Below are 13,672 nucleotides of genomic sequence, written 5' to 3'. Positions count from 1 at the left end.
GGGAAGAAGGGCAGAGCTCGAAAGAGGCAGCTCGTTATTGGTACACAGAGGAAGGAACCGGATGACCCTTTACTGCCCCCTCTTTCACTCTCTCTTAGTTCATCCTCTCAGAAGGCCAGCTGAGATAGTGCAGGAAACCGTGAGTACTCACACACAGGACAGCCGAGTAGAACATCAGGGCCAGCGGGGTCACCAGGTGGTACTCACTGTTCGCTTGGACCTGAAAAACACCCAAACATAAGGATCGTTGGCCAGGGCTTTCAAAAAGTGTCACACTTGCCAGGTGAAAATCGGGATATATGTAGTTGACAGGCTGTCGGGTTAGGGAAGGAGTCAGTCAGTTGAATGTTTGAGGCATCCCCAGTCCCCTTTACCTTTCACAAGCCCCATCCTTCCTGGAAATTAACCCATGCATGTGTTCAATATGTGCAATATAACTGTCTGAGGGCCTGATCTAGTTTGGGAGATGGGATACTCTGTCTCAACCTGATGGATATTCTGTCTGCCTTATCACATGTGCCATAGGATAATGCACTTGTAATAAGGCGGACGCGGTATCTGTCACGCTGTGACGGAGTAACCCATCCGCCAAATTCTAAATCCGGCCCTTAATATAGAAACATATACTAAAATGCACGAAAGCGCACCAGTAAGGCACTGTACCAGCCAATGGGATGGCAGTCATAAAGTAAAGTCGCAGGCTGTGCACAGCATTTCCAGATTCGGTACTCACCTCCCCCCACCCCCCAACCCGACCTTGTTTTCAAACTCATAGGACAATAGACAGAACACAATGCAGAATAGAGACCCCTTAAACTGCTACTGCTGGAAAGTATACACGTGGGCGGCCGCTATTGTCTCTGTGTGCAAGTCCCGGTCACACCAGGGCAGGAAGTAGGAAGCCATCTCTCTGTGAATAGCACCGGCGCGCCTCCCTCCCTCCCCGAATGCACTGCCAGTTCCACCTGCCACCCTCCTGTTCCCATATACACAGAGCTGTTCCCACATGCAGGCAACGGGGCTTTGCTTAAACTCTGAAACCTAGAGGTCTTGGGCCCACACTTCCAGGAAACATGCGCTTTTATGGTTATTTTTTTGGGCAGTTTTATGGAGCGCGAACTTGAACCGAAGGTACATAGCGCTTTCTATAAGCACCAGTTGTATTACAGGAGGGCACAGGCACGCCACGCCCATTGGGATCAAAGGGTGTCAGCCCCCTCCTCCCCCCCCCCTCGTGTATGGCAGCCGGGGATGAGACTACTTCCCGGGCACACACACAGCCACACCCGAGCAATTCACAGGTCTTTAAAAGACCATTTGCATGTTAATGAGGCTTTGTCGTTTTTTCACCCCTTCTTAGAGCCCCTGCATCTCCACACTTCCTACTGCTGGAAGAATGAGCCACCCCCCCTCCGAAATGTTTTCTTATGTCAAAGGGTACGTGATCTCACTTTCGCTAATATTGGCCCCCTGGCATTTGGGTTGAATGATGTCCATGGGACAAGGACCTGGGGCACAACGGAGATGAAAGTGAGAATTTACAACCATTTAGCAAGCCTTAAATATTAGGAGCAAGAAATACATACTATACACACATCACTTCCAGGATCAGAGCAATGAGCTAGGAGAACAAAGAGTCAAAGTCACAAGATGTAATCCCCAGTTTTTGCACCCTCCATTTTGCCCCAACCTATCACCTTGTGGAACCAAAGGATCGTTGAAACCAATCTATAAATAATTGTGAGATCCCATACCAGACCGCCACCTTTCGGGCGCATTATGTTGGGAATGTCACCTCTGTTTCTATGTCTGTTCATATGACTCTGGGTGGCGCGAAGGGCAGGACCTGTGAAGCTCAGGCAGCATCCACACGGCACAATCTCACCTGTCGAGTTCGCTGCAGGATCTTCTCTATGAGGATGAGGTAGTTCGCTGCATCTCGGCTCACCAGCTCTTCCAAGCTCCACCAGTTCAGGCACAAGCCAGCTGCCAAAAACAGAGACATGTCTTAGAAAGCAGGACCAACTGGTGCCCCAGGGCACTGAAGGACATAAGAGTGAATGGGCTGGCTGGTGAGAAGTCTGCACAAATCAAAGGAACCCAGGCAAATACCTGCCATGAGATGGTGACATGTTTAGATGCAGGATGGAAAATGCCCCCTAATCGGCTCATCCAAATACACAGACCCTAATGTCTCAATGGGACCTTAACCATCTACCAGGCATATCAAGGGCTTCCCACTTTAGTGAATAAAGGAGAGGTGTCCACCCTAGTTCCAGAAGGGCTGGATGAAGGCCAGATTCAAAGGATATAAACGTACAATAATTATTAAACAGACATTTGATCAACATTGAAGTTTGTAATGATCCTGAAAAAAGGATGCAGATCTGACCTCCTCTGTTCCAATGTTGCACTTCCCGAACATAACGCATTCCCTATAATTGCAGAATTACTCGACCACCCATCTGATCACCAGCCAAAGTTCTGCTGTCGGCCATCTTGCCTTTCACAGTTTACTAGACATGAAAGTGCATTACTTTTCTTGGCATCCGTACTTAATAAGGTGACGACTGGTATTAGGACCTCAGGAAGTAAATGGCAGTCATCTTGCAATTTTCAGTGGTGATGTCTAAGGGGGATGCGTTAAGTTACAGTAGTCACTGCATGCACAGTTGCAAGTGTTTGATCAACGTATAACTCAGGCTGTATTTGATTTGCCTATCACACAAGATTACATTTCTGCTTTCATAGGTGGAGACATATCATGACATAGGATGGTGAATTCCATTTGTGTAGCTCTGCCTTTTGAATATAGAGATGTGCGAGAGAATATGTTTTATTGACTACAAAGACCAGAATGCAACTGGAAGGAACTTGATCAAACACTGATGAAACACTACTCAAGAGCATGTTAAAGGAATGCATATACTTAAGTGAGGCTCTCAACTGAGTGTGATTTTCATGTATTGTACCCGGATCACTGACAGAATATCGGAAACCAAAGTATTGTGTGGGCAGAATATCGTGCCAAAACTATCGAGGACCAAAATATTGTGAAGGTAAATGTAAGTAGGTAAGTATGGATTTACACTTCACCTCTACGTACATCGAAGATATATATATTGCAAGGTGCATACATGTGCAGTTGCATATAGTAAAACTTGGCTTAACTACAAGCTTACCTTCATGATATTTTTGTTCTCGATATTTTTGACATAATCTTCTGTGCCACTATGTTTTTGTTTCCAATATTCTGTCTAGCACCCATACTGGCAACAGAGATGGCTAAGAACATGATCTAACTGTGTAGCCTTGCACTGACCCACCATGAGGCCAGCCAGAAACACACAGTTAAGTTAATTCTGGGGCCAGACAAAACTTCCTGCGGGCAGATGCCCAGACCAGCGTTATGCTAAAGGGGCGACCCAGTGATGCGAAGAGTTCTCTCTGTCCTGACCAATCACCGACAATAAGCATTCTATAGTCGTCCTCCGTTTGATGATGTTGGATTGGGTTTTGACACCTATTGTGTCCTTTCCGTAATGCCCAATAACCTGACGCTGAAGCTGGAAGATGCACAAATGATGCTGACGTTTGGTAGATGGCATCGGTTTGCACCGGTTTGGAGCGGGGGATGACAGTGAGTGAGCACCTACCAGTCCAGGTAGCCGAGGAAGGTTCGCGCCTGCTCAGCCCGTGCAGGCATCTCTCCAGGGCATGGTGGATCCTGTCCTCCGTGCAGGACGTGTGCTCCATGTTAACTCATCTCCTGCGGGAGTCAAGGGAGACACACACAAATCATGTAGTCATCAGCCACCCTTACTGAGAACTTCTGACATTTATTTCTGCTAATTTCTTTATGGTACTTATAATGACACTTTTATGTTAAGTGGCAGCGAGATAACAGGTTACCAGGTTAAGATATAAAAAACAAATAAATAAATATGGCAGACATATAACCATGATCCTAGAACGTACAGAAACATAAACAAAATCTTTGGTTGGTCAAAAGTCATTTGCACTCGCTCGAATAGCCACTAAGCCAGGAGTCGACCTATGAAATAATAGGGTAGTCCACTCAGGAATAGGGAATTCAAAGGTTTGTGAGCTTCAGCATTCTCTGGAAACCCTTCTCTCTCCCTCTGAATGTTCCTGCTCCCAATCGAAGGTGGGAATACATGGCAGCCTTACAGTTTCTTTAAATGACCTTTAAACACAATTACATCAAAAGAAGTGACATCACAACAGGTAAAATCCTAAGAAAAGTAAAATCCAAAATAATACAGTAAAACCTTAATTAAAATAGATTTACATATTGTATATCAATGGAGAATGGGCAATTTGAAAATATTAACAACAACTAAATACAACTACTTGGGGGTATGGATCATGAGTAACAGGAAGTCTGCAGCATATACTGCATCCATTGAGTCAAAGGCCAAGGCAGTGATTTACACCCCATGCAAATTGAACTCCAAACTAAGTAGTTCGACTACCGAACCCGTCAGAAAGGTTATGAGAGCTAAGCTACGCCCTTCAATCACATATGGTCAAATTGTATTTCCTGCGGCATTAATTAACATCATGGAACGTTCCAACTGCCGAGCATTCAAACAGATCTTTCACATACCTGCTCATGCCTGGAACGCCTTGGTACGACTTGAATTCGGATTAAATAAACAACGCTTCGAACATTGGGCATTGTTGTTCGATACTACCGAGGAGTCTGTGCTGCACCCCCGAATACAATGAAGGCTACTCTGAAGGAAATTTTTGTGAAAAGCAATAACCCATGGGCTAATGGCCTTCTTACTGCTTGCACTGAGCTGCACCTCGACCTGTCCAAATGGCAGGATTTTATCCACCAACCCGGAATTTTAAAATCCATTTAAAAAAAATAAGTCAGACTACTGTCTAAGGAAGATGACATGAAGGAATTAGAGTCATCTAGTAGTAATATTAGGCTATTAGCTAAAATGATACACTGAGACAGCCATACCTTGATTCCACCTTAAATAAGACAGTTTTAAAGCAAATTTTGGCAGTGAGGCTGATGGTATTGCCAATAAAAGATATCAACTCCCGTTGGAAAACATTACAGCAGGTCTCCACTTGTAGACTGTGCCATCAGTATGAGGAATCTATGGCTCACTTGGTTTGCACATGCCACTGTTTGGATTATGCACGTCGCACTTTATTGAAACCTCAGTTTCTAAAACATGGTATACGGACCTGCACAGAGGCCATGATAATTCTCTTCAACTTGGAGATTCCAATGGAACTGGCCAGATTAGCGAAATTTGCACATCAAGTGAAAGGACTTTTAAGTAAAGACTCAAACAAGGACTAAAGGCAGATTGTAGTTTTAGTTGAGTGTTTCTCACTGCTACCTTTTACTCATTATTTAGTACTGTGACTACTAAATTTTTTTAATGAATTGATTATGTTTTAGATATAAATAACAGACTTGTCAAATGAAATGATTATGTAGTAACCATGACTGAAAAAAGCGATCGGATGGAGAGGTCCCCGCCCAGTCTCTCTTGTAACAATTTTAATTAATGGAAACAATAAAATTCTAATTCAATTCAAATTCATATCATATATCTGTCCGAAAGTGTAAAATATCATAATAAATCTAGCTGCAGGTGGAAAATAATGCATAGATTTCGACAGACTGTAAAGAGTTATCTTAAACAGTTATATAATTACTCTGTATAATGTTTTAGAAAAATGTTAATGCACATTCCACTCTCAGTCAGATAACGCTAGATAAAAGTCTACAGGTACAGCAGAGGGACTGTCCTATTGATACTCCCTGAAAGCACAGTCCCTCGTTCTTATGCAATCATGCATCAGATAGGTTACTGTATGTCAGTTACTACAGGAAAGGTGAAATATGCATATCGGAGTCCAGATTAATGTGTACCTGCAGGTGACCAGATTTCTCATGTATAACTCTTTTTCATGAAGAAACTGTACAAAATGTGTTACCTGACAATCACCTCTGCATCTAGAGGAGGGATGTCCAATGTAAGTCCAGGAGGGACAGACTTTTTAGATGGTTCCTGACTAGATGTAGGGGCATAGCTTAGTCAGATTTGGGGAGGATGGGTAAATCTTAAAATTTTCAACTAAAAAAGTAGTGCTGGAGGGGTGAGATGACCAAGATTTGAGATCGACTGTGTCTGTGACAAACTTGGTAAGTACAGACTTGCATTAGGAGGGCTTCTGTTTAGAGGGGCACAGTGGGTGAAAAACGATGGGTGGGAACGCTAACGTGAGCGTTTGACACTGGTTAGGATATTTGCAAGCATTCCCCCAATTATCTTAGGCTAGTGGACTAGGCTAGTGCAACTTTCCAAGCCTACTACTGCCAATGTTTGTGAATACCAAAAAGTAGTAAACCTGCCCATTCAAGGAGCACTTCCGTGGGCACAAGCTGGGTTTTTGTTTGGTAAACCAGTGACTATGTAAATAAACTTAAATCTCCACTACAAAAAATGAACATGTTAAAAGCTCTTAGTGAAATGAGAACAATGAGAAAAAAACAACACAGACATAGCAAACCCGGCTCAGGGCCCCCAGACCCAACTACCAAGTCAAGAATGCATTTATTTAGGGGGTGTCACACCCCAGCCCCCACCCCCTGAAGCTACGCACCTGACTAGATTAGTAAATTCCATTTCTATTACTTTAGATGAACGTGCCTTACGAGGAGTTCCTGAACATTTGGCAAGTGTCTGGCCATCCTTAACCTAGATTGGACACCCTTGTCTAAAGCACCAAAGACCAGCTAAGTTTCTTCCACCATGAGTAGCTCACAATGTAAAGTTACATTTATGACTCCACACCTGTCAAGCAGCCACGTCATAGCTTAAGCCTTCTGCAAGTTCTGGCAATTAGCTCAGGGCCTTGTTCGCTGTCTGGTTTGTAGACTTACTTTTGCTATATGGACAAGTATGGTTTTAAGAACCGTAAGTGTAAAAAGGTGTTGGCCAAAAATGTAAGGCTGGATGACGTTGTGACGCCGAATATGAGGACGCGTCACAGCTGTGTGTTGGCTAGGTAATACTTCATTAAGAATCGCCTTAGGCGCACGCCAAGGTGTCCTTCATCGTCGCTTCACTTTAGCAAGCATGGTATACACTGGATCAGGGAAATCACACTGCGCGCCTTGAGTCCCTTTATCTAAGCACTGAGCTCCAACGTGACGCCCTGTCGCTCGCTCTAATATAACAACGTCAACAGGGCTTTAAGCGGACCGGGTCCTACAGGTGCTCAGCACCGGCAGTTCTTAAAAGCAGGTTCCGAGACGGGTCTCTATCGGGCTCTCCATTTTGCCCTCACCATCATGGGTAAAAAAAAAACCTTACCTCTGCAGCAGTACCACCCTTCACTGCCTTTGATGTAATTTCAGAGAAAATCGTTATAGTTCTTGCACAATCTCATCATTTCAGAACTGGAGCATTTTTAAAATTCTATACAACGAAGCTATAGTTGTTGCTTCTTTGTCTTATGCAACAAACAACCATTGGCAATGCCAATAGTCCTGGCTTCTTGTAAGTGCAATATTACAAGTTGTATTATATATCTGGATACAATGAAAGAAGAGGCAATATACTAGTCGGGCAGCAAACTATGCTAAACACAGATTTCTAGCTAAAATGTTTTAAGCCACGCCCTTAATTACATCGGCCACGCCCCTTTGAGAGACCAGTCAGTTTTTTCATCCAAATTAAACCCCTGAACGTCCAGGCCTGCCCAGTCAGGGGCGAAGTTATCCATTGAGCATCCAGTACCGTGGCAGGGGGGCAGAGATGTAAGCGGCCCACTGCATCCATAGTCTGCCCGTCTTTCATTATGAATGGCGGGCCCATTCACCTAGCACCAGGGTCCATGGCACCCTTGCAATACTACCATGCTTGAGGGACAGAAGTGAAACTTACTCGTCGAAGGGGTGAGTCCGGGGGTGCCCCCTCCTTCACCACTGTGCACCCTAGCCATTGTCAGGTGAAAGATCAGCACAGACTCGATGGATCGAGAGAGATTAGAAAATCCAATTTTCAATGTCAACCCCTCAGAGCTTCTCCCGTCTCTACATTGCTCTCTCCGTTGATTTCGGAATCCCCTGTAGTGCTTTGAAGCGCCCCTAGGGCGTAAGCGCTCTGCAAGCAGCCATGAAGCACGACTGTAGCGTGCGTTCGCCTCACAGGGCATTAAAAAGATTGTGTAGCCTTAGCTGTTAGCCAACGACGTGACAACGTTTGACACTCGCTTTTAGAAAAACAGTGTATTTCTAAAACTATTTCCAGGAATAGGCTCGGGGAAGTTACACCTTTCTTACCGCAGATACATTCAGAGTAAAGCCACGAATTACTTGCCAAATGTCACCGGAAGTCCCAGTGAGACAAAATAGAAACACGTGCCCCGTTTTCCAATAAGTTTAGTACCCTGCCTCTGTAAAAACTTATTTCACAGAGGTCGGTAGCCTACGGTCGCAGGCCTGTGGTGAATCTCTGGTTAGCGTTGAGGGTTTGTAACTTGAGCATACGAATGTTCATTAATTTGCTTGCTTCGCCCCGCCCCCTCCTCCAGAGTACATAGAGTAGATCGAAAACAGTTCATGATGGCCTATGACCTACGCAGGGATACTGCTGCTCGTGTAAAGCGCCCTAATGCCTTAGGGTCGAGTGCGCGCTATATAAAACTGCAAAAAAAGGGCAAAAATATCCACTCCAGTCCCGCTGCCTCCTCTCTCTCTCTCTTCTAAAGCACCCTCGGTGTCTGCTGCAATTACCTGTAAAGTGCCAGAGACGCCAGCCGCGGTTTCTGCCTCCAAAAGAATCGGCTCCAAGGGCTCCACCGGCCCACCTGAGAAATGCCCAATAGAATAAATGGGCAGGCCCGACTTCTCAATGCAATAGGTATCGAGAGAAAAAAAAGCATCCAGACCAAGAACAAAACTCTCCCAAAATCCTTGTTGTGAGGATACACGAGGTTAAAAACACGAACCCTCCTCCTGTTCCAGAGTTAAGAGAATTCGGGCCCTCAGGGAAACCCAGACAGTATACTCTTCCGGCTGCTGTTAGTCAGGTGTCTCGGACTAGCTCCCACCACCTGTCACTCTCTCGGTGACATCAGAACGCTGCACGTCTCATGCAACCAGAATGTTCATCGGGGCCACTGCTGAAACTTCCTGTAGCAAGCGCCCTTGTCTTCAACGTGCCTCTGGGTAGCACTAGCCGTCAGGGCCACGGATGTCCCGCTGCCGTTCTTTCTCCCTCGAGCGGCCACAGAACGGAGTGACACGAATAGTCCACTGAAGACAGTGCCCGTGTTCTGAGCCTCGGCATGAGGTCACCCGGCGACGGCGTGCTTTCACGGGTTACATCACACTGCTATCACGTGCAAATAAAATCTATATATGCTGATGTATCTCGCCACGTCAGCGTTTGACTGGAAGTCCTGAAAAAAAGATGTGGTCAAATAGAAATCGGATGCGGTCTGGCCCGCTCCCCGGATCTCCGCTGCGAGAAAAAGGGGAAGCGCCTTGACTTTTCAGATGCAAACATCCCCAGGTGACAAAGGCAGGCGATTGGCACACACTTTTAGTTGTGTCCCATGATGAAACATGGGACTAGATGTTCTTCTGAGCTGACCTGGCCTTCTGGGAACTCTTTCCCCAGCCCTAAGGTCTGAAGGGCTGGGACATTTAGTTGGCTTCACCCCGTATGACGTGTCAAGCCTCCACCCTGCCACAGAGACCTTTCAGAGGCATTAGATTGACGCAGGATGTCCCATAATCGTCGGAGGCTGGTGCGTTCCTATGGTTGAAGCAATCTGTCTGCCACTGCCTATCACTTAATGTTGCTTGTTGAGGCGGTAGCAAAGTACACATCCCCCAAATGTTGGAAGGCGGGTTTTTGACAAAGTTAACCACCTTTTAAAGTATCTGGGACCATTGCTATGCCTCGCTCCCGCTACTGACAGGAAGCATGGAATACGGTTACTTCCGGGAGACACGGATATGCATGGGGATGATACACCAGCGCCTCCCCCCCAGGGTGTGACAGACCAGTGGAGTAACGCAAAACGATGCGTCTCCCTGCAAAAAGTAACCCCCCTCCACTCCCCAGTCTCCCATATTTCACAAATATTAAATGATATTAGCCTGAATGGAGGAGTCCTGAAAGCCTGAAGGACTGGGGCCCTACAGGAGCCTGTTAAAAACGATACACAAAACAACACCCACCTCTCAGTACACAATGCAGGGTTCAGAGAAAGGGAACTGCGTCCACAAATGGTCCTATGGATTCCGGAGTAATGTTGGCGCACCTGAGACCTGCCCCCACAAGGCTCGCGGGACTTCAAGACAGGTGCGCTACCCCTGAGAGTCAGAGGAGACACGTCCCTGGCCAGACACATTCGAGTCGAGGACCAGAAGTCCTTGGAGCGCCAAGTGTCAATCGCCGGCCTCCCATATCCTGCTTTTGACAGCCTCTCGGTCTCCAATGCATCGAGGCCAGCCCCGACACCCTCCCCAGGAGAGGAAAGCAGCTGTCTGTGCCACAATGGCGCATTTCCCCTTACAGCCCTTACAGTAAACAGCTCCTCCGGCCACACAAAGAGGAGGAACTCATGTCGAGCCGCAAAAAGAATGGGCAGTGTGGAGTGTCAGTGCTGTAGCCTGCACCGAGCCCCAAACAGATACAGAAGAGAGGCAGCGCACGCGCAGTCTGGCCGCCCCCCTGGGAATTATGTGAGGTACTTTATTCAATGTAAGATCTGAAAAGCCCGTTCCACGTTTTCTTCTTGGCGCAACGTGGTATAAGGAGAAGGGACTCGCTCCGTTTTTCTGAGTTTAAGTCAACCTGACCACTCTGAAACTTCAAGCAAATAAACCTGATAGCTAATTATCATTAACTTATTCCTAAAATAAATGTACAGTGCCTCCCTTTGGCCTATGCTAAAATTACTTTTAGGATTCCGCATTATGCTTGACCATCAAAGGCAGCAGTGAAGTAATTATGTACTCAGTGTGCTGCTGATACGAAATGAACTACCGTCCACCCCTCCAGTGGATGCAAACATGGAAGAGGCCACTGAACGTCACAGGTCCAGGGTCTGCGTGACACGACTCTATATACATATTTTCTCTTTGTTGATTACACATTGCTGCATTCTCAACAAAGGCCTGCGATTACATTGAAATGACCCCACTGTGCTCCCATTTCTGAATTAGAATAAATATAGTTTTTTTTTACTGAAAGGCACCGCACCGTTCAAGGTGAGCATAGCTGCCCCCTTCTGAGTCCATTTAGTGAGTATCTCTTGTGAACACGTGCTGCTGTTTCTGAGAACAGTTCTTTAAGAGCCCCTGCAGCCACTGGTACTCAGGGGGCCCTACAGAGGACACTGAACCCCAGAACAATGGATATCTGTGAGATAGGTGAGGCTGAGGCCTCTCATCACACTCTGCAGGAAGTCCCCTCCGCCACTGGCCTGCCCTCACATGAAACTGAATGTAGAACTCGCACAGCGAGAAGATTGCTTGTGGATAAAAGGTTGCAGGTGCTTCAGGGGTATCACTCTCTGATCGATGAGTGTGATATGTAATCAAAATCCGGGTAGCGTCACCTAAACTAGGGGACGTCCCCCAGCACTGCTTTTTTACGTCTTATTTAAACCGGTCACGTTCACGTCACGTTGATTTTTTTTCTTGTATTTGCATGACATTGGTGCACCGATCTTTTAGGGGCCATTTGTTGAGAGGCCTTGCGCCTTTAGACCTCAGCAAGTGGAACCTCCTCCGTACACACGGTTTTACCAGCTACACTTTAACACACGGTGACGGATCTCATCTTGTTCATGAGTGGTGTCCTCATGTTATTTCTGCCTATGTTCACCTTACAGATATTCACCCCTGACGAAGGGCACGCCCGAAATGCATCGGGGGACACGTTTGAAACTTTGAATGACACAATATATATTTGGATTGATCCATGTCCGTTATGCAAGATTAATATCGAAGCATGAATAAACACCATCCTAAATGCAACCTTTGCTCATGATGTGATATCATTTGGAACACCCACTAGTCAACATTTCAGACCCCTCACTTCGGGGTCCAACAGCAGTGCTCGGGGGACGTCCCCTAATTTAGGTGACGCTACCCGCATTTTGCTTACCTCACATGACACATTCAACTTTCACTCTCTGGCAGCCCGGCCTGACAGTCCTCTGAACACTCTCATGGAAACAGAGGAAAGACTCTGTTCCCTCAATGCTGCTAGAACTATGGGCTCCTGGCAGATGACCTGGACGCTCTCATAGAAGCAAAGACAAGACTCTGTTCCCTCAGAACTGTGGGCTCCTGGCAGATGACCTGTACACTCACAGAAACAGAGGAAAGACTCCGTTCCCTCACTGCTGCTAGAACTATGGGCTCCAGGCAGATGACCTGGACAGTACTTACCCTGGTGTCCAGCCCACCTCTGATCCAGCAGTGCTCTGACAAAGGAAGGCGATTGGCTCCCTGATATACCCAATGTGTTCTTGAGGAACCTGGGACTTCCCTAAGAGAGGCCCAGGTAATTCTGTAAAATATGAGCTACCCAGTGTCTATCAGTAGAATGCCGCTGACCGAGGCACCCACAGGGGGCCACTAGGGAGGTCAGTGCTCTAGTGTCGCCTGGGCACCCTACACCCTCCCACCCCCCTTTGGGGCAGGGACTCCGGCTGGAGTCCCTCCTACTTCCTGCCTGGCCGTGACGCGAGGTGCGTCACTTCCTGGGCGTTGTGGCTTTGGGGGAGGGTATATATCCCTCCCCCACCATGTTAGCGACCTCTTTGTCGCCGTGCACGCCGTCTCCAACGCCTCGAGGGTTGTGCCCCGCCCGCCGTCCTGTCGTCTCCGTGTGCTTCCATCTCATTACGGTGAGTGCTGCTCGTTGTCCCCCCTGCCTCGGCCCCGTCCCTGGGCAGTACCAGGTTGTATGGGGGCCAATGGCACGGCCTGCCATGAGTGGAGGGGTGCGAGCCCACAGTTTGCTCGCCTTCTCGCCGCCCTAGGGATTAGCAGGCCCCTGGGGGGTACTTGTGGGGCCCTGTTCTTATGCGCACGCCGGGTCCCGGGGCACGCCAGCGGGGTACCTCCGCCTGGGTTCGCTGCGGCCCTGAGGCTGCGACTCGAACGCCAACCCGGGTCCGAGTTCGCACCCCTTCCACCAGCGCCGTGATGCCTCGGTGACTGGCTAGGCGTCGTTGTGCCCGGTGACTGTCTAGGGTCCGACCGCGCTGTGGGTTTGTGGGTGCAAATCCCTGGGTGTTATCTCTAGCTGGGTGGGGTGGGGGAGAATGCTGGCCCTCCCGCTCGCGGCGTGTGCTGCTTCTCGACGCTCCCCCTCCCTCCCTTGCTCCCTCTGTCCCGGGGCCTGCTACGATCGGCCCCGGGCAAGGGCGAGCTCCGGGGTCCCTCCCGGTGCACTCCGCCCATGCCTGCCCGGCCGATGTCCGCGTGGCAGCCGGAGGGGGGGCGGGGGGGGGGGCAGGGGCGCGGTCCCGAGTCAGTTTTTGCGCAGGGGTTTGAGGCACCATCTGCGCGTGTGCCCCCATGGACACGGTTCTATCCCGGCAGCGCCACAGTACCTCCTCCGCCAAGGTCACCTCC

General features: G+C 48.0%; 1 protein-coding gene across 5 annotated transcripts in view; it reads right to left on the bottom strand.

Annotated features, from left to right (window-relative positions):
- The window catches only part of PIK3R5 (phosphoinositide-3-kinase regulatory subunit 5), a 287,692-nt gene that overhangs the window by 137,284 nt on the left and 136,736 nt on the right, over positions 1 to 13,672 (bottom strand). For 3 of the 5 annotated variants that reach the window (XR_014966525.1, XM_085616833.1, XM_085616832.1), the window contains exons 2-4: positions 3,657 to 3,769; positions 1,886 to 1,986; positions 152 to 220 (exon numbers count right to left, since the gene is read on the bottom strand). Coding sequence is in view for 4 of the 5 variants with exons in the window: in XM_085616833.1 (XP_085472959.1) it covers positions 152 to 220; positions 1,886 to 1,986; positions 3,657 to 3,756 (270 nt within the window). In the remaining variant the exon portion in view is untranslated. Of the gene's footprint in view, positions 1 to 151; positions 221 to 1,885; positions 1,987 to 3,656; positions 3,770 to 7,949; positions 8,196 to 8,800; positions 8,932 to 13,672 lie in introns of those variants that run through there. The other 2 variants (XM_085616831.1, XM_085616830.1) reach the window with 2 other exon arrangements.

Source organism: Triturus cristatus, chromosome 7 (genome assembly GCF_964204655.1).
Source record: "Triturus cristatus chromosome 7, aTriCri1.1, whole genome shotgun sequence".
NCBI classification, from domain to species: Eukaryota; Metazoa; Chordata; class Amphibia; order Caudata; family Salamandridae; genus Triturus; species Triturus cristatus.
Note: the sequence above shows the minus strand (reverse complement) of the source record. Positions and strands in the feature narration are given on the sequence as shown.